This window comes from Leptosomus discolor, chromosome 1 (genome assembly GCF_034619465.1).
Source record: "Leptosomus discolor isolate bLepDis1 chromosome 1, bLepDis1.hap2, whole genome shotgun sequence".
In the NCBI taxonomy this organism is placed as follows: domain Eukaryota; kingdom Metazoa; phylum Chordata; class Aves; order Leptosomiformes; family Leptosomidae; genus Leptosomus; species Leptosomus discolor.
In genome coordinates, this window is record NC_141391.1 from 102,673,515 (window position 1) to 102,692,733 (window position 19,219).

The following is a 19,219-nucleotide window of genomic DNA, read 5'->3' on the forward strand; positions in this document are numbered from 1 at the left end:
ACCAAATAATAGTTTAAAAAAATGAACCAAACCCACTAAATCCCTTTTCCCTGGTCCACTGAGCAGACAGCATGGTAAGATCTTTCAAAGTTGAGCTGAGAACAATTATATGAATACTCTACTAACTGACCTCATATCCTATTCTTACATGACAAGACCCAAAACAGCTAATATCTCTATCCCTATTTTCTATTTCCAAACTATTGTGCTTTAATAGTACTCTATCACGGGAGCAAAGTAAAAACAAGCTGCATCACAAATAATAAAAATAAGAATTGAAACTTAAAAAAAAAGCTGACTAAGTTTTATCCATGTGATTTCCTCCTTCACCAGTTTCGCTAGATTTGGAGTTTCCACACATTAAGTCTACTTTTGTCTTACATATATAGGTTCCTTGCTCTGTGAAGTAAGGTTACTACACATTAAGCAATGAAACTCTCCTTCACGGATACTAAATGGTAGTTTTGGAAGAAAAAATGCTGGAGGACAAAACAGTTGACTCATACATGCCGAGACTGCACTATTGGTGACTCAGCAGACAGAGTGATAAAAGCACCGCAGACAGAATTTAAAATTTCACCCTTCTCAAAATTCAAAATAATTCTCATCAAGAAAAAAAAAAAAAAAAAACACTTACTCCAACTTCACATTTAAATTTAATGGTCTTAGCTCTTCTTCCTCCTTTTGTATAAACTCTGCAAACCCATTACCTTGCTATCTGTTTGCTCCAAAATAAAACTTGAAGACCCATGCCAGTTTCATCACTGAGCTCTAGCAGCAGTCTGTGAAGGAATACCACCTTCATTGCTGCAGACATTTCAGAGTCACTGAAGTAACCGCGATTGAGCTAAGGAAGCTGCAGCCCTGGCCCAACAGATTCAGAGAACCACACAATTTCACCTCAGAAAAGAAGTCATCTCACCTGAGGTTTGGGCCTCAGTGACCAGCAAGATTCAGATATAGCTAACCCCCAAACTATGACAGCCCTCTTCTGGAATATCTAGAAGCCACTTCAGCTGAAGTTTCTTGAACTTCATTCATTATAAATAGTAAGTGTTGCTATAGACAAAGCAGCTAAGTTTTTGTACCTCTGGAAATTATATCAGAGCATCACTACTGTGTTCCTGACAGTACTAGATTTCAAAGAGAAAAAGAATTGTTTTGCATGATTTTTAATCTTATTTGCAGATAATCAGTAGTGTCGCCTATCTAATACCAGGGCACAAGAAAAGCCTGCAGAAGAAAAATGAAAATAAAAATATATAATTAAATAACGTCCCAAGCCATTTTCTTCTTGCAAAAAGTCTGTAGTATACACCTGTGAGAGTCTGATTTACATAGATTTTGAGAAATTACTATCTTACCTCCTCTAAGGAAGTTTTATTTTGATAGAAACGTTTCTTCAGACCATAATAAAATATATATTGTCCAACCATATATTTTCCTAGGCCTCGAAATAATCTAAAAGCCTTTTAGGTGATTTTTCATGCAGAACTTGAAGAATATCCAAGTTATGTGGACTGCATTTAAAATACGAGAACTATTAAGCGTTGCTTTTAAAAATAACCCTAGAGTTGCTAATTTTAAAGAATATTCATGTTATGTTTTCACACTAACAGGAGGAGTGCCTGTGTGCTATTACACAATGCAGGTTCTGTTTACAGAAGCAAACACTTTTCTAAAAATTAAGTTTTCAAGAGTTTGAAAATAGTGTCAACATATACTGTAATAGTTAATGACTATATTTCAGTGATTCACTCCTCATGGAGTGGTTTTCCTTGTAAAACCACAGCATCCTATGAAATTCTAGAGTAGCTTCCCAGCAGGAATTGATTTCTGCAAGTAAATATTATTTCAGAAAACATCTTTGTGAAAGAGAAGTCGTTTTTCTAACTATGGAGAACCAGATATACACCCAGACACTCATTCCATACCAACTTACCTAGCCACATCAAACGATTGTGCCTTTTGCAGTTTTGCGTTTAGCTGTGATCCTGGACCAGATCTACTAAAGGAAGAACTCTTTGGCAATGTGGCTGTAAATAAGACAATACAGGTATTTATTAGTATTAGCATTTTTAAACTGTAGAATTTCAATGACAGACATTTAGTTCCTAACATCAAATACAAGCATTATGGTTCTTCTTATGGTGTCCCTTTCAAAAATATTAAGATAACAGTGTCTAACAAAGTAGGTGAAAACACACAGGCATTTCTCTCACTTCTTTTTACTTTTGCAGTTTTATGCAAACCCTATTGATACCAAATTATACTGTGACTAATGTTAGAAATCATACATAGTGCAGTATTTTAAAGTAATCCAAACAAACAGAATTACTTCAATAGTTATAAATAGATAGGAGAGGACCAATTTCTAGGCAACAGCTTACTGGCAAGCTAGACTTATCACACTGCTGTTATAACAGGGTTAATATTTCGCTCAACATGACAGACTGTTACAGTATGGGATGTCCATGTTTCTTCTCTTAACTTTTATACAGGTGTGCTAACCAATTACATTGGGCTAAACCAAAGCACAGTCCCTACCCAAAGTCATTCTTTAAAGTAAGTTAGAATGGCTAATTCCATGTCTAATGTTCTCTGGATCCAAAGAAAATGGCAAAATAATTTGTTAATAGCGAGAGTAAACAGAGTCTCAGTATGTAGCATACCAGGATGAGCAAAAGCAGGCAGAGGCTGTATAACAGCAGGAGCTCCATTAGCCAGGGGAGGTACTGCTGCTGCAGGAACAGAAGATACTAATGGTGGAGACATTCCTACTACTGGAATAGATGCCATTGGCACTGGGGCAACAGTTGTAAGAGATGGCATGCTGGCAATGCCCCCAATACCTATGGGCAAGAAAAGCAGATATTTTTTCTAATTTAGAGACTCCTAATACGATACAACAACTTACTGCAGCCTACAATCCAGCAGTAAATGCAGAACTAAAGAGCGAATTGAAATGGAAACTTCCACACACCCCTTGAAAGAACTTTTACAGTCCGCTGCATCATTAGCATGGCAAGGGAACATAAAACAACGCTGAGGGAACAACATACCACTTTATAACATATGCATATAAGATCACACTGGATGCAACACTGACCAAAAAAGTCTATTAGCATTTGCTGAAGAAAGGAATTGTTTGCCTTGAACTAAATGAAGAGCAGCACTGTCAACTTCCAGTGAATAATGAACCCAAAGCCTACATTTAGCCACAGCTGAAAAGAACAAGCTTCAGGATAACTGCTTGCAGCCTATTGTCAAGATGAAACAGTGCAAAGCTAATAGGGTAAAGCACAGTAATGAGGTATTTTAGGTGTAAGCACAGTTGCATGGATAACAGGGAGGTTAAGGAGGTCCAGTCATGCCAATGGGAAGAATGAGGGTGTGTGCAAACAGCTGAGATCAAATCTACTGAGAACGACAAAAAGAAAAATCACAGATTTTACAGGTTTTCTTGGGGGTCTGACTTGATTATTTGCTCTGTTCAATTTCACTGATTTCTTACGGTCAGAAATAAAACTGTTTGTAAAACTTGTGGAAGTGACAACTGATCAAAGAACATGGTTGCACGCAGTTTATCAAACGCACTATTTTCTTAAGGACAGTAGTGATTCTCAGGCACTAATCAACTTGCGTCACAGCAACAACTAAAACAGAAAGGTAAAGAACCTCTCACTACAGAATACAGCAGAGCATAAAGGTGTCGAACATGAGGTTCAGCTTCATTTAGTTATTTTCCTCTCACCATCCCCTCTTCCCTATTCTTTTCCTTGAAATGATGGCAACCTTGGCAGTACTTAACCACCGAATTAGCAGCTGTTCTAGCTAATACCAGTGCAGCACTATTCATAAAACAAAAGCAGAGGGATGCATTACTACCATGACTTATAAAAAGTCTGCTTATAAAAAGTCTAGAAACACATAGCTAATCTTGCCAAAGCTGGAAATCCCTTAATGACAACAGTTTAAACAAAAACTCCATCATCTTGGAACGCACTAGCCCTGCTACCTGATCCATCTCTTTTTCCTACAAACACTTCTGTTTGGAACAGCATAAGACCTGAAGCAAACATTACTTCAACTTGTGCTATTCTATATGGCTGGGTGCTAAAAGTTCATTGAGATTTTTTTTGGAGCAGCATGTGGCAGCATTTGGTTTTGAGTCCACATACTTTTAGAAGTACTTTTTCCTAAAAGTTTCCTTTAGAAACTGCAAAACAACAATCAAATTCAACTTACGTTGCTACAATACACGCTAAAGAGGAGGAAAACAAAGAGCTTACCAAATCCTGGTGCACTAGGCAGAGCAATAGGTGGCTGCTTCATGACAGGAGGCAGTGCAGATGGGAGTTGATAACCTTGTAGTTTTAATTTGATAAGTTTCATAGCTATTGAAAACTCCAACTGATCCATCCTCCCATCATTGTTCATGTCAGCTAGAGCCCTACAACATACACGATTTTCAGTTAGATTTTTAATGATGAACTTCAGCTTGAACTGACCTAGGATCATGCACACACAGGCATGTATATTCAAGACTAATTAATTTCCACTCAAAATAATTACGCCAGGCTAAAAATGGTCATGAAACAAGACACTGTTTAAACCGAAAGCTTCTTGATTTCTTTCTTGGAGTGATTAATAAATATTTTTAAAGTTGCTTTTCAACTCTTAGAGAAATTACACTGAAGCATCTAGGGAAGACGGATTAATGCAGTTCTACAAAAATTTTGTGAAATCACACAAACAAAACAACATGGTACTACAAACAGCACCACAGAGAATCAAACGGCTTAGTCTGCAAATCTGTACTTTAGAGACACTTAAAACAAAGCGTTCTTTAAACCTCTGCACTTTACTAAACACCAATACATCTGCAAGTGTACAAATGTGTTTTCACTTAAACAATAGTACTCAAAATAAAACACTGAGCCTAGACCTTGAATAGGCTTTCATGTAAAGTAGTCTGACTTAAACAGTCTTCTTTTTGTTTCTTCATTTGATGGTTAAGAAAATCAAGCTCAGCAGGGAACAAGGGTTGGGAGGTTGGGGGGAGAGAAGCAGGAAGAATAATGTTAGTTCCTGCAATTGCAAACCAAAAAAACCCAGAATAAATGAACGTTAATAATGTAATTAGTTATAAACTTAGTTTTAAACATTATGCTTATTTCTTTGCATTCATTTGAAGAATGAAGTACATATTTCAGTGTTGGAATAATATGTATTTTTAAGTTCATGTGTACATTTACGTGTCATAGACATGATGACACAAAGGACCCAGGTAGTCTAGTTAAACTAGAGCTTTATGTCTCATCAAATCCCTGTCAAGGAAAGCTTTTATGTAAATATGTGAAAAGTTATCCAAAAAGTACTGCAATAAATTGACAGTTATTTATAATTGATACTTAAATAAGTAGGCAGCCAGGTAAATACACTGGCAAAGTAGTCACAAAATGAACACCCTTCCACCCCAACCAAAAAAACCCTAGGAAACTCAACGAAGAGGCAGATCCCAGCAGGGGTTGCCACAGGGCAACCATACATCTTAGGAGTTTCCCCTAGTTTAGATCACCAGTAGTATTTCCGTAAAAATGGAGACACTCCAACCCTTCCCAGTACCTATAAGACAGCATTTTCAGTGGCATAGCTGTCTTAATCCACCAATTCTGATGTCACAAGGCTAAATAATACTACTGAAAATCTGGCAGAAGTATTTAAAGAAGAAAGTCTGGTGAGGGAACTGTAGACTGAGACTTATAGTTAGAAAGAAAAGTACACATTGCATGACTCCCTGAAAGATGTTGAATTACTACATATATTTCATTGAAGAAAAAGTTATGGCTGTGAGAACTTCCAGGTGTTGTTTCCTGAAGCTTCATATCACAAGGAAGTTTAATTTACACATAAAGTCTGTCTGCTCTTCAGTAACTTTAAACCTTCCTCTAACTTCACTACCAGCAAGTCTTTGGAAGCCAAAATTTAGTCAAGACTGATTCTGGAACCCACACAGCATAATGTGATTTGGATTCAAGTTTCAGTCATGATCACTTAGTATGTGGTTCATTTGACAAACAATCAATTAAAAAGATCCTACTGCAGCAGTCAGACTTGATATATGGTAGTCCAACCAGCAGAAGGAAGAGGGAAGGCCAGCATGGCAAACATGGACCAAGAGAAGTACAAATTTGGAATGGGTATCGTCTTTTCCTTGCAAAACACCACTGCTCTAGAGTCTCAGCTTCTGATCACTCTTCCACAAAGAGCAAGCAACACTCTGGTACCTCCTGATGTACTGCCAGGCTAAGTTAAAGTGGAAGATGTAATGTTTTTGTCTTCAGGGAACCTCCAGAGATGAGTGAGAAAACCCTAGTGAAGGCAGAGGAGCCTCTCTCCTACGAGTGTTAGGCAACAGTAAGGATAGACTGCAATAGTTATTAATGAGAAATGTATATCCACTAGTCACCACCTATAAACAATGATGTTAGATTTCTAAAAGTCTCACTTGGGAGAAATACAGGCCGCAAGCCTAACAAACCCAAAACACTGAAGAGGCAAAAGGTATTTAGAACGTTAGAATGTCAGTTACTTAATGGCTAAATGTATTTTCTGAAGTGCTCCCTTTTGTGGGTTTTGCACTAGATAGTAAACCAACATACAGTTGATCAAATACTGAGGGTAAGAAAGCCCTATTAGAAAATTACAGAGTATTAAGAACAATGGAAACCAGGAGCACATAATTCGCTTCATTTCACTGATGCTTACAAGCAGACACCACACCACTTTGAAGGCAACTAAGGAAAATTCAAAAATATTCAACAAGGAAAATGTGTAGGGTTTTTAACAGTAGTTTAACACTTGCTTAGCCATTCTTCTATCAGATGCCCAGTGGAAACAGGCAGTAAAAACCAGGCTTACATAGCTAGCGAGCTGAGGATGTGCATAGGAACAAAGCTATAGAAACTGATCTGCATGAACCTATTCTAGCAGAGTTTTGACTCCACTCCAAGCAGTCAGTGGTCCTCCCAAAGCCGACTCATTCCTCAACACACAGAAGTCAGTCAGCTCCATAGTGACCAACTAGCACCAACAGCCCAAATAAACAGTCACAAAGTTACATCTTTGCATTTAAGCAAAGTAATTACACAAGTTGTAGTTATAATAGTCTTATTTCTTTAACCTAGTTGGTTTCTACACCTGCAAATACTTTGATTTATAAAATTTAAGCTTTTCCATTACTAAAGCACAGGCAGAGTCCCTCAACCTGTTATTTGCATGGCCATGAAAATGCAGTTAAGAGTAAATATCACACTGCAAGCGACTTTAATTCTCCAGGCACTATTTGCAGAGCATACTGCTAGAACACAGTAAGCCTTTGCATTCTACATGAGAAAATACTAATTGTCCAGTAATAAGAAACTTCGTGCACCAGTCTCATTGCTTTACTTGAACTCCTATTCACATAATCATCAGTAGCTTTTTATTTAACATCTGACCTTCTGTTCAAGTCATCTACTCTACATCAATGGCTTTGTTATTTAAATTAACAGCACAAATTTCAGTGAGAAAAATTATGTACACACTACAGATTTTATTCATATTTTTACTGCATGCTAACAAAAATCAGCTTTTGTCTGACAAAAATTTTTAGTGCAAAAACAGGACAAAGTTTCATTTCTAATTACTGTCATGCTGTTAGATTACAGTGCTGCTTTCGAATAAACATCACCTTAAATGCAGTGGGTGGCTGACAGTAAACACTACCTAATTTCACTGTTCTGCTTTTAATGAAATTTGGAAAAATGTAATGTCCTTAACATTTGTTTCATTTAAGGTCTGGCCGGAACCAGTGCAGAGCACTAAATGGATTAAACATTGACTAAATATTTATCGTATTTTAGAGAACAGGCCTGTGTTTATAACAGTGGTTTTCTAATAAGAATAGCTGCAGTGGACTTCATCATAATGGTAGGTTTCAGGTGCTGACAAGATTCTTCCCCTACAGACCTTTTCCTCCTCATTTCTGTCCTCTTTTCTGCAGAATGCAAAGACAACTTGATTATTTTTGCATTTATGAGGTGCAAAAACTGAGCATGCACAGTTTTTTCCGTCAAATGTGCTCATGATTAGCCTACAACACATCTACCTTTATGAAAAAAGCAAAAAGCGTTAAAAGAAGGAAAACTCTTTGCAGTTCAAAAAAATCTGGATTTATTTAGCTTTACAATCCCATACTGCATTACAAAACTCATCCATAATTAGAGAGGAGAAATTAGGTATTTAGCATCAGTCACTTAACACATGTATAGTAAGAGTTACAACTCACAGAATTGCCACCCATAATCTTTTACTCCCACACTTGGAAACAAATTTAAGAAGGTTGTGAGGGAAGCATATGTCAGAAATAGGTAAGTCAACCAATGGCCTTAGCCTGTCCTGAAAAAATAAGCAACCCTAAATGCATGAAAACCAGATGGCATTGATTATTTTAGTTCTCATTTAATTCCAGAGAGACAAGCTACACAGAAGATGCTTTTTGAGGCCACCATTCATAAAGGCTTTAGAAGACAGCCAGATTATTGCCTACTTAAAAACAGTTATCTTCCAAGCCACTGCAGTCTCCATTCAAAACCTACTTAGGGGCTTCTTAATAGATTACCAGCTCGGCAGACTCCAAAGCTCGGAAAAGGTAAAATGGTAAGGAAGGTGCCATGACAGACCATAATAATTCCACTAATTTGCTCCACTCAGGTCCCAGAGACTTCTTTTTTCTTAAATAAATGATGAGTAGAAGGGACACAGGAATTCTCAATCCTAAAAGCCATGGAGCTACTATTTTTAAGAAATAGGAATTCTGAGGAAGCTTTGATTAATAGCAGAAACTAAAATAAGATATACTCCTTAGTCTCATCTTAGAAAACAATTACACCAACTGCAGAATATTCTCAAAGCAGCTCTTGAGGTAGAAGATATTTAACTGGTACTTTGGCTACCCAGCTAGCATTTCTTGAAGTTCTAGGGAAAATCATTTTTTCACGATATAAAAATGGCAATTCAATTATAACTAAAATTGAAATATAAGACAGCGAAAATCCTTATACTGCTCACTTATGCAAACAAAATTCTCTCACTCATGAGACAGCATGTTTGGAAATTGATAGAGATGGAGGGCTTGCTTTTTCTGCAGAGCTCTGAAAGCAGTATGGGCAATCACTCATTAGGCCAATCCCCCCTGCAGTTCCTTTCCCAGTTGCATTTTTCTATACAAGAATTTCCATAGCCAACAAAACAGATGAAACTTTGTATTAGCATAAGCTTGTCTACATACAGCTGTAGGTAATCCTTTATGAAACAAATGCTAGGCTCCTATCTTGCAGACAGATTAATACCATCAACTGTATTCAAAATAAGCAGACTCATTAAGAACAGGAAAACACTTCCAAAGCACAACATACGTACAATTCCATATTTCTAGGATCTGAAAATTAATTTGCTCTAACTCAGAATAATAACTTCCTTTCCTTAAAGGCTTCTCTCCCTCTAATAATCAAATGCTATTTAAAAAAAACATAAATCGCATCTATTCAAGAGATAAATACTACTGATAGAAAAGAAGTTTTATGCAGCTTGTATCTGTCATGGAGATTCTGGGATTATTACTCCAGAACTCCCCCCTCTATTAAAGTACTCACGGATTTGTATCAATGTTAATAGAGATTTAGATAGACAACATCAGAATATTGCTATAAATCCACAAAGCAAGGGTGCCACTTTGAGATCATATCCCTGAGAGCTAAGACGAACAATGATCCGCATTTTTCAATGCAACCTTGAGCAAATTGTGACGTCCTTTGCAGGCTGCAAAGGACTTCTGGCCACTGAACAGTCTAACCTCTATTGTTTCTGTGGGACAGTGGTAATCTGTGGTAAATTACAAACGTTCACTGATAGATCAAAAGAGTTAAATCATTCGAGTTGTGGGAAAAGAACGGCGGGGGGGGTCCTTTTTTTCTTTTTTTTTTTTTTTTTTTCTTTTTAAGGGGTCTTACTACCACTATGGGACTGTTTTCCTACTTGGTTATTCTAAATCCAACTGGGAATATATACAAGTGATCTCGATTTTTACGTAAATATTTACTTCTCTTAATTCAGATATGATCAAAAAGAGAGACAGTGAGAAAGGGATGTCTACACACTTCTTTATGATTTGTAAAGGCAGCATGAATAAGTTTTAGTTCAGCTTTATTTAAAAAGATGTGCAAGCTCAGGTCTTGTCTCTATGACAACTACAGAACTAGTGGAATGATTCTCTCCCTCTCAAGAGACTGAAAAACTGAATAATTCAGAGAGGAAGAGATTTTTAGTCAGACTATTTACAACTGTTTAGTTTTGTTAACACCTATTTAAAGCTAATGACTATGGAACATTTTTGAAGAAAGGATGTCTTGTTTAAGACAAAACTTCTTTCCTTGTTTAATTAAGAGGCAAGAGAAGTTCCAAAGGGACATTTAGAATTTTCACTGAGTCTTCAGCAAATAAGATAACCAGACTAGATTTGATATCTGTAAGATGAAGATAATTTGAGAAGAAAATAAGTTATCTATTTAAGAGCCATGTAAATCCAGCCCCTTTTAGGCATGCATATTTCCAAAGCATTTTTTTTTTCTTGCAAGAAAATAATTCTCCTCTTTCTCCAGTCAGAGCAAGATTCTGCCTTCAGAAGTCCTTACTACAAGAAAAAGCTTTTATAACTGCAATAAACCACTCTCTCTTTCAAACAGTTAACAACAGAGGAAAAGTTAACAGGTTTCTTGAAAAAAGTTATCTATCCCTCTGCTGCTTTTTTCCAATCTAGAATGAAAAGCAGTATTATTTCACTCTGTCTAGAAACAAAACCAGTTTTAATAGCAATATAATTAATGTAAATTATGAATAATCTATGCAAGTTAGCATGTCTGAGTCTGGCTGGGTCACATAATTTGGAGCAGAAACAATTGCAATCCTGCAGGAAGAAACTGGCAGACTGTAGAAATGTTTGTGATGTGTAATATACAGCAATGGAGATTTTGATCTGTCTAAACTCACCGAAGAATAGTAAAAAATTCAAGCTTTCAAGCTGTATCTCCAACTACAATGGAAATAGACTATGCCAGTCTTAATTTTTGTAAAAAATTTTGCAAGTCTTGCACAGGTTCTCCCATTAGCAGATTTTAAATACTAATTCCTGTGTTTAGCGATTGTATTAGCACAGTTTTAATAAAGTTGAAAGCATTTAGTAATTTGAAATTAGCGTTTCAAATCGCCAACTTCAAAAATGCTATTTGTAGAAAGATGCCTACTTCCAGTAACTAAACTAGTAACTTAAAAACCCAGCTAAAACACACTGCAAAGCATATGTGCCTTGTAGACTTTTGGAAAGCACACTGAACTTGTGATTTTAAACCCCAAACTGCAAAATATAGTTACTGTCCAAGTCTGTACCAGTACACTTCACTCTGACATCAACTGCAATTCTCCCATCCCCTCCCATATACTCACCATATCTGTGCTAATACTGGTTGAGGTAACCCAGATTGAAAAAAAAAGTTTCTAGCTTGATCACCTATAAAATAAATAGGACATCATGTCAGAAAATGCTAAAAATACCTGTAAGAGGAAATCATGAGTCAAAAATATCTAAAGTAGAAGCAACAGTAAACCATAAATACTTAATGCTACGCATACATAACACAGTATGAGATTTAAACTTACTTTGTCACTCGCAAACCTACCAGATATTTCCAACAAGCACATATTGTTTAAGTCTGCAACAATCAGCACCACATGAAGTCAACTGGGCATAAACATTTAGGGCAATGGGGAACTCGTGGTTCACAGTCCCTAATCTGTGTTAATGGCTCTCTTTGCAGGAATCATACGCCTTGCGAGAACAAAAACCCTTTTTCTTCCAGGAAAGTATGTATCAATATAAACTCTATCTTGGATTTTGTGGAAGTACAATGACAGTCAGCCAGCACAAACTAAATAAAGTGGTCTTCACCCTGATGTGAACCTCATAAGCCACCACTAAAGAAAGCAATGGTATATTTCAAAGCCATTTTCCAACTATCAATTAAAAGTAAGGATATCAAAACAATTAAAAAAAGGATTAGGTAATTGGAAGTATGGCCTGTAAAGGAAAGTTGTAAACAGACTAGAAATAGTACTAAATATCAAAGAAGGTCAATAAAACCAGTAGTATTTTGTACCACATCTGTCATGTAACAGGAGCAGAAACAATCGAACTGTATACTTGGTGGCTTGTACGACTGCGATGATAATCTGATTTCAATTTCACACTCTGGAAATCCTCTTGATGGATCAGACAGCAAGAAAAGTAAAACACTTTTATACCTTTCATTTCATTTGAGCATCACAGTTAGACAGCACTAAAGAAAATTAAAGGCAACAAAACAAACGAAAAAGCAGGTATCCTATGGCCTTTAAATCCAAAGCAAACTAGTGGTATTCAATGAAAATTTCATAGGATCAGTGAATTCTTTTCCTTGTAGCTTTGCTTCCTACAACTTAAATCAATTTTGCCATTTAGATTTTTTAAAGAGGTCATCCACACTGATTTCACTAGTTTAAACAATCAGTTTCTGAAACAGATTTCATTTAAATTGATACATCTTCATTTGAACAGACTTCTTAATCCATTAGTATGTTAGCATGGTGGGTTGACCCCAGGCAGAAACTAAACACCCAGTCACTCACTCACTTCCCTCCCCCCAGCAGGATGGGGAAGAGAATAGGGAAAGCAAAAGTGAGAGAATTCAGAAAACTCATTGGTTACGATAAAGACAGTTTAATACCTAAAAGAGTAGAAAAAACCCCAAGTGATGCAAAGATAATCAGTAACTCACCACCTCCCCCTCGAGCTCAGTCTCTGAGCATTAGCAACCTTGGAAGACAACAGCCCCCTCCCAGGATTTGGTGAGCATGGTGGTATGGGATAACCATCTAGTCATTTGGGGTCAGCTGTCCCTGCTATGTCCCTTTCCCAACTTCTTGCCCAGCCCCAGCCTACTCCCTGTGGGGTGCAGAGTGAGAAACAGTGAGAGCCTTGAGGTTTTGCAAGCACTGTTCAGTTGTAGCCAACACATCCAAAACACAGCACCATACAAGCTGCTATGAAGAAAGTCAACTCCATCTCAGCCAGACTCAGTACAGTGAGTTATTTCACCAAGCACATTAAAAGCACTGTAAATATTACCAGGCATCAGGGTGATTCCACATCCTGATTTCTAACTCTACAGTTTATTAAGTATCTGCTGGCTCTACACAATAGAACTGCTTTAGAGAGACACACATATAAATAATTTTAATCCTACTCACAGAAAAATCAAGTGGCATAAACTAGGTATAAAGCTGGTAAATATCAGAAAACATAGGGTTGATGTGGCAAGGTATATGAAAAAATGAGATATAAAATGAGTAACATCTGTTCAATTTTTTTAATTCTTATGTCCAAATATCTCCCAGACAACTCTGTACATATTTAGGCATGCTAGTTAAGATTTAATTTGATGAAATCAGAAGTGAAAACTATTTCATTACCAGTGATAAATCCAGATGTTGGTTTCAGACTATGGAACTGTTGATCATGTTTAGCTCTCTCCTCCACAGTAATAGCCCAGATATCCAGGTTGCCTAGTTCAAAAGAAACGGAGAAATAAAATTAAGAAATATTATCTAAAAACTACACTATTTTTATTTCTGAGTGTAATTATACCATACTGGACCTCTGAAAACAACATACACACAGAAATCATTCATCCAAAGTCTATAGCTCCATGAATCCTTAAATAGCCAGCCAGGACTCATGAACTTAGCAGAACTAAGTGTTACCAAATTAAGATGACTGCTGAGCACTGATTCACTTATCTAGCTCATACAAAAATTTAAGTTACAAGCAGGCTACTCAAAGTGCAATCAAACTTACAAATGGGCTATAAGAAGACAACATCAGCATATCAGAGGATATAATGCAGAAGTTCATAACACTAGATATTTAGGCGGTGGGAGGTCATTTGCCTCTCAGAGCACATATAGGTGAAATGCAAGTTCTTTTAACTGAAAAGGCACTTCAAATAATCAGTTGTGTACTATGTGGTTTTGTACTATTGTAAGAGAAGAACTCTCCTTACTTGTCTAGGAAAAGCACAATTCAGCCAGATAGTGAACATTTTTCATGGACTACAATAGCACAGGAAAGCATGCCCCTCATTCCTCTGAGAATGAGAAGTCTGAGTAAGAATATGTTACACAGACCAGATTCTTCACACCACACTCATAAATTGGAGGTGAATATTTAGTTTACATTGAGATTTACTACCCTTCTACAGTGCCTCACTTCCAGTTCTACCCCCATTTTTGCAGCAGTTCCTCTCCTCTTGCAGAAATTTCACTTCCATCCTTCAGATTATTTGAACTCAGAGCAAATAAATCTCAGCTTCCACTTGAGACCTCCAATGAATTCTCTAACATTGTCTTTCAGGTTTGTTTCAACAATTTCTAACCAGTAAAAATCATGATTTCAGTATCTGTAGGAGTACGTTGCTCTGTACACCTTCCTGTAACTCCTACTGTATAGGAATGCAATGATATAAAGGCATCTAAGTAAACGGAGTCACTGTTTTATTAAAGTAATATTCTGTAGACTTACAGAAAAATAAAGAGGAGAGCTAGCATTCACTCTGTCTCAGCACTAAATTCTCAGAGATTAAATTTCAGGTAATAAGGTCCACAAATATTTACAGAAGTATTTCAAACTGCTTGCAGGCTGAGGCAGAATCAGTTTTGAAGAACACTAGAACTTCCTGCTACCTGAATTTCTGCTATTTAAAATCTATTTAAAAACTACTTTCATGTGGCAAAATGTACTTTGGAGAGAAAAGGAAATGGACAAGGGGAAGAAAATAATTCCTTAAAATGGTAAATTTCACCAATGAAAGAAAAGCTACATTGTTGGTAAAAAATTACCATCTCAGTTTCATGTAACATATGTATTTCTAGAACCAGACAGGCTAATATCTAACTCAAAGAAAGGACATTTTAAGGTTAGTCAAAAAATCCCAGAATTTTAGTGATTAAGCTCACAGAGGCACTGTGAACAGATTTCATAGCTGTGCTCCCTGTGGGGATGAAACAGAACTCTTCTCTGGATATAAACATCCCAAAACACAATAGTTCAGGTAAGCAATTATCTCCCACATCTTCTCATGAACTCCTGACAGGAGGAAAGGAGTGGTGCTGATTAAGACTTTATGACCAATATGCAGACTAGGTCAGCTAGTCTAGGCCAACTAGGAGCAGACGAACACACCCCGGAAAAACGACTACTCCAGCCGAAGATTCCAAGGCTGGATGTGGCAGCTTACACAAAGAGGGAGAATTTCTTGAGGAAAAAAAAAAAAACAAACAACAAACCAACAGGAAATTTGCAATGATTCACTGGCTTGCTGTCTCTCAATTTGAGGTACACATGACTCCAGTACCAAAAAAAACCCCAAAAAAGAACACCCACAACAAAAAACCCCAAACCCCCAAAAACACAACAACAAAACCCGTCTCTTCCTGTCCTTCCACAAAGAATGCAATAAAAGCCAGAACTAAAAACTCTTATGGTATGAGGTAACTAAAACTGTATTCTTTCAACCATTTTAAAACAAAATTTGTTGATTTCTTCTCTGGAGTCCCTGTAACTAGAACAAATGACTGTCAGTATTTACAATTCCAGATGGAGATTGGGTTGGTATTGAAAAAGTAGATCTCCTCTACGGGATATGAGCATCAAAAGAGTCAACGTTAAACCAAGCAAGCCTAGTAGCCTCTTCAGTCAGAAAGGTATGAGCGGCATCTCTGGCATTGCCTCGTTTCCATCTTTTGTTATTTGAGGAAACAATAAGACCCATGGGAGGGCATGAAGCAGGATCTTACCCAACACCAAGACAACATTCATGGCTTCAGATCCTGGATGCCAATACACAAGTTGTAGGGCTTTTCAATATAATTGGATACAAAGGAGGGAGACACAAAATCAAAAAATTGACTCATAAGCAAGCTGTTCCTGAATGCAGCGGCAAGCCCTCTAACCATCTTTTCTTTCACATGGTTTAGCAATCACCTCAGCTGCAAAAAGTGAAGCTATGGGCTCTCATATATGAAATGGGCATTTTCTTCTTCTGGACAAACTGTCAGAAGGTCAAGCATATCACGCTCTTTCCAACAATTATAAAAATCCTACCATGCCTTTTTTTTTTTAAATTAGTCATCCTTAAAATGAGCAGTGTTCTGGACTATCAATGAGGCACCCCAGTTTAAATATTGGGTGCTGTGCTCTTTCCATACCAACTTCCCAAGCTGACTTGAAAGATTCTTCAAAAAGAACGGAAGTGAAATAAACACAAAACCATCATTATTGGTATTCACAAGCACAGGGATACCAGATATTGCACACCTGGAGTGAGGGCTCTCCCAAGATGGAGACTGCATAAACCTTCTCCTCTGCATCTTGTTTGGTGACTACAGGTTACAGAAAACGTTGCATTATCGAAAGCATAAGTTTCCCCATAAAAATTGGAATTTTCTTTGCATAATTTGTTTCCTTTTACAACAATCTTAGACTCTTTCTGAGGAGGTATGATGCTACGTGATGGACTTGGCTCAAGTATGAATATCATAAGAAACCTTCCTCACACCATATTACAAATTAAAGATACTCCAGAAACTACGTTAGCCACATGCTTGTTTCAACTTTCTCTTTGTAGGGCAGTCAGATAAGAAAAGTCATTTGAGAAGAAACAGTGAATTCCTTCCTTCCTAAAGCCATGTACCAGAGTTAGCAGGATCCTGGACAACAGATGCAAGATCAAAAAGTAAAATATAAAGTTGAAAAAAGAAAGCTGCTATCCATGTGCAATGCAATGAGAACTCCCTGAGGATGGCAGAGAACGCTTTGAAGACAAGATTTCCATTAAGAATGTATCTACATGTTTAAATATGGGTGCACACAAAGTACAGCTCTAACTCCTGAACAAGCAGATTTCTTTCACATTATGACTTCTCTTAGATTGTGAAAATCACAGTGAAATGAAGCTATTTACAACTTTCTCCACAACCTGAAAGGGTATCCTACATGAAACTGCCCAGAGAGTTTATTTGATCAAAGCTTTTGGTAGCCAGTTTCACTCCCAAAGGGAGAAAGTGTGGCACCACACAAGATTTAATTCCAGAGGCACGGACTTAAAGGTAAGTGAGGCAAATGAATGGTAGCTTCCAGTTACACATTTGTTCTAGTACCACATGCAAAGAGATGCTGCTTCTCTTGTGCTTCACAGACTTTTTCAGGCTGGCAGAGATTGCATTCAATCAATTGTGTTTAATAAGAACTGGGTTTCTCTAACAACGTACTCTGAATAACACGCATGTTTCCTGAAGTCTCCCACTGAAAGACAAACACTAGATACAAATTTAGTTCTTAGCTATATCTGATCCCAAAAAACAGACTTCCGTATATATTTACACACATACATGAACACTTTTGTGTGCATGCGTGTATGGATATTTATGTGTGTATATATATATACACAAACACACATATACACGCAACAAGAATGACATCTGCATCTCCAGAGAAAAGCCCTTAACACATGCAACATTTAAATGAAACCAAACTAATTACTAGGTCTCTGCACTGAAATTTATCTTTGCAATCTTTCTTCAGACTGGTTGCAAAACTGGGCTCAAAAATGTCTTTCATGTGAATAGCAAAAAGTAATGTCTCTATTGCACTACCAGGGCCCTTCCTGGATCTTTAAGAAAGACTGAAGTTCAAGATGCTACATCTTCCCCTGTTATAAATGGAGAGCTAAAATTGGAGCACATTTGTTCTGATCTAAACAAAGGTTATGGGACAATAAGGAAAATAAACTGGAAGTGATAGCACCCAAAGGCATCTGCTGTACTTTTTAGCAACAAAAAGTCCAGGAATCCTCAAAGAAAAAGCTTATCCACTTCCCAGCCACAACCAGCGCAGAATGAGGCTATGCCCTACTGCCAGTGGCTGAATGGCCTGGATCTGCTCTACAGCTAGAAACCGTAGCACTGTAATGGATCAATGCACAAAAAAGGGATACTGCAAAGCTTTTCTGTTTGACACTTCTGAGGGGTGTCTGCAAAATTTCGTGTGTTCTCTAATGGGTCTGTCCATAAACACTTCCACACAGAACATATTCGGAAAGCAAGAGATTTATGCAGTCTTTACATGTAAGAATAGTTCAGAACACACTATAAACAACTTACCCCCAAAAGGTGTTGGAAACTGAGCCATGGTTCTGTCACTTTTAGCTTGTTAATAGATGCCTGAAAAAGAAAACAAAACAAAACAAAACAAAACAACAGCTAATCAGTTACAATATCTTCCATTTTCAATCTATTTTCTGTACCAGCATATAATTAATTAGTACAGCAAAAATTAAGGCAATGAAGAAGTAGGATCATATCAATACTACCTGCAAGAACTGTTACTTACAAGAGAACTAAATGTGTCATTTTTGCACTACCCTATGCATCCACAAGTTTTTTCATATTAGCAAACAGCTACATTTCAGTTCTGTTTCAAGAATGTCCTCAAAACCAATCTTCATTTATAAATAATCAGTGATGTAGTAAAGAACAAAGTTATGTCAGCCACAACAGACAAGATCTCAGTAACACTGCTCAAGGCTGCATTACTTTACTGGGTGTTAGAGCTCTGCTCCTACTTAAGAGCAAAATTGGCTCTATTTCCAACTGTTGAAAACATACCACATTGTCAGCGATCTGGTTTTTATTCCTAACAGAAAAATTCATGAAATGCACTGTCTTGCTTAGAGTTCCTTTGTTCTAAACAAATTACATTAAAAAATGAAACCAGATTTCAAGACTGCTTTACCTCCAAAACTAGCCCACAAATTTCAAAACCACATCTGAATGAGCAAAGTGCTAAAGGTGACATTGCAAGCAAAAATACATTAGTTGGCGGGAGATACTGTTAGGTTAGCACTGCTTGCTTTTCAAATAAAAGCAACCCACACAGTTTAGAAATTTAATCTTTAAAGAAAAAAGGAAAAACATTTTTCTTACTCCACACAAAGACTGACATGAACTGCCTCAGCCAAGAGGACAATAG

The 19,219-nt window shown here is 37.1% G+C and overlaps 1 protein-coding gene across 5 annotated transcripts in view; it reads right to left on the reverse strand.

Moving 5' to 3' along the window:
- ITSN1 (intersectin 1) overlaps positions 1-18,379 on the reverse strand; it is a 101,649-nt gene extending 83,270 nt beyond the window's left edge. For all 5 annotated transcript variants that reach the window (XM_086461076.1, XM_086461065.1, XM_086461049.1 and 2 more), the window contains exons 1-6: positions 18,352-18,379; positions 13,606-13,698; positions 11,545-11,608; positions 4,293-4,453; positions 2,673-2,852; positions 1,943-2,036 (exon numbers count right to left, since the gene is read on the reverse strand). In XM_086461076.1, the coding sequence (XP_086317202.1) occupies positions 1,943-2,036; positions 2,673-2,852; positions 4,293-4,453; positions 11,545-11,608; positions 13,606-13,698; positions 18,352-18,379 (620 nt within the window). The remainder of the gene's footprint in view (positions 1-1,942; positions 2,037-2,672; positions 2,853-4,292; positions 4,454-11,544; positions 11,609-13,605; positions 13,699-18,351) is intronic.
- Between the last annotated feature and the right edge of the window lie 840 nt (positions 18,380-19,219).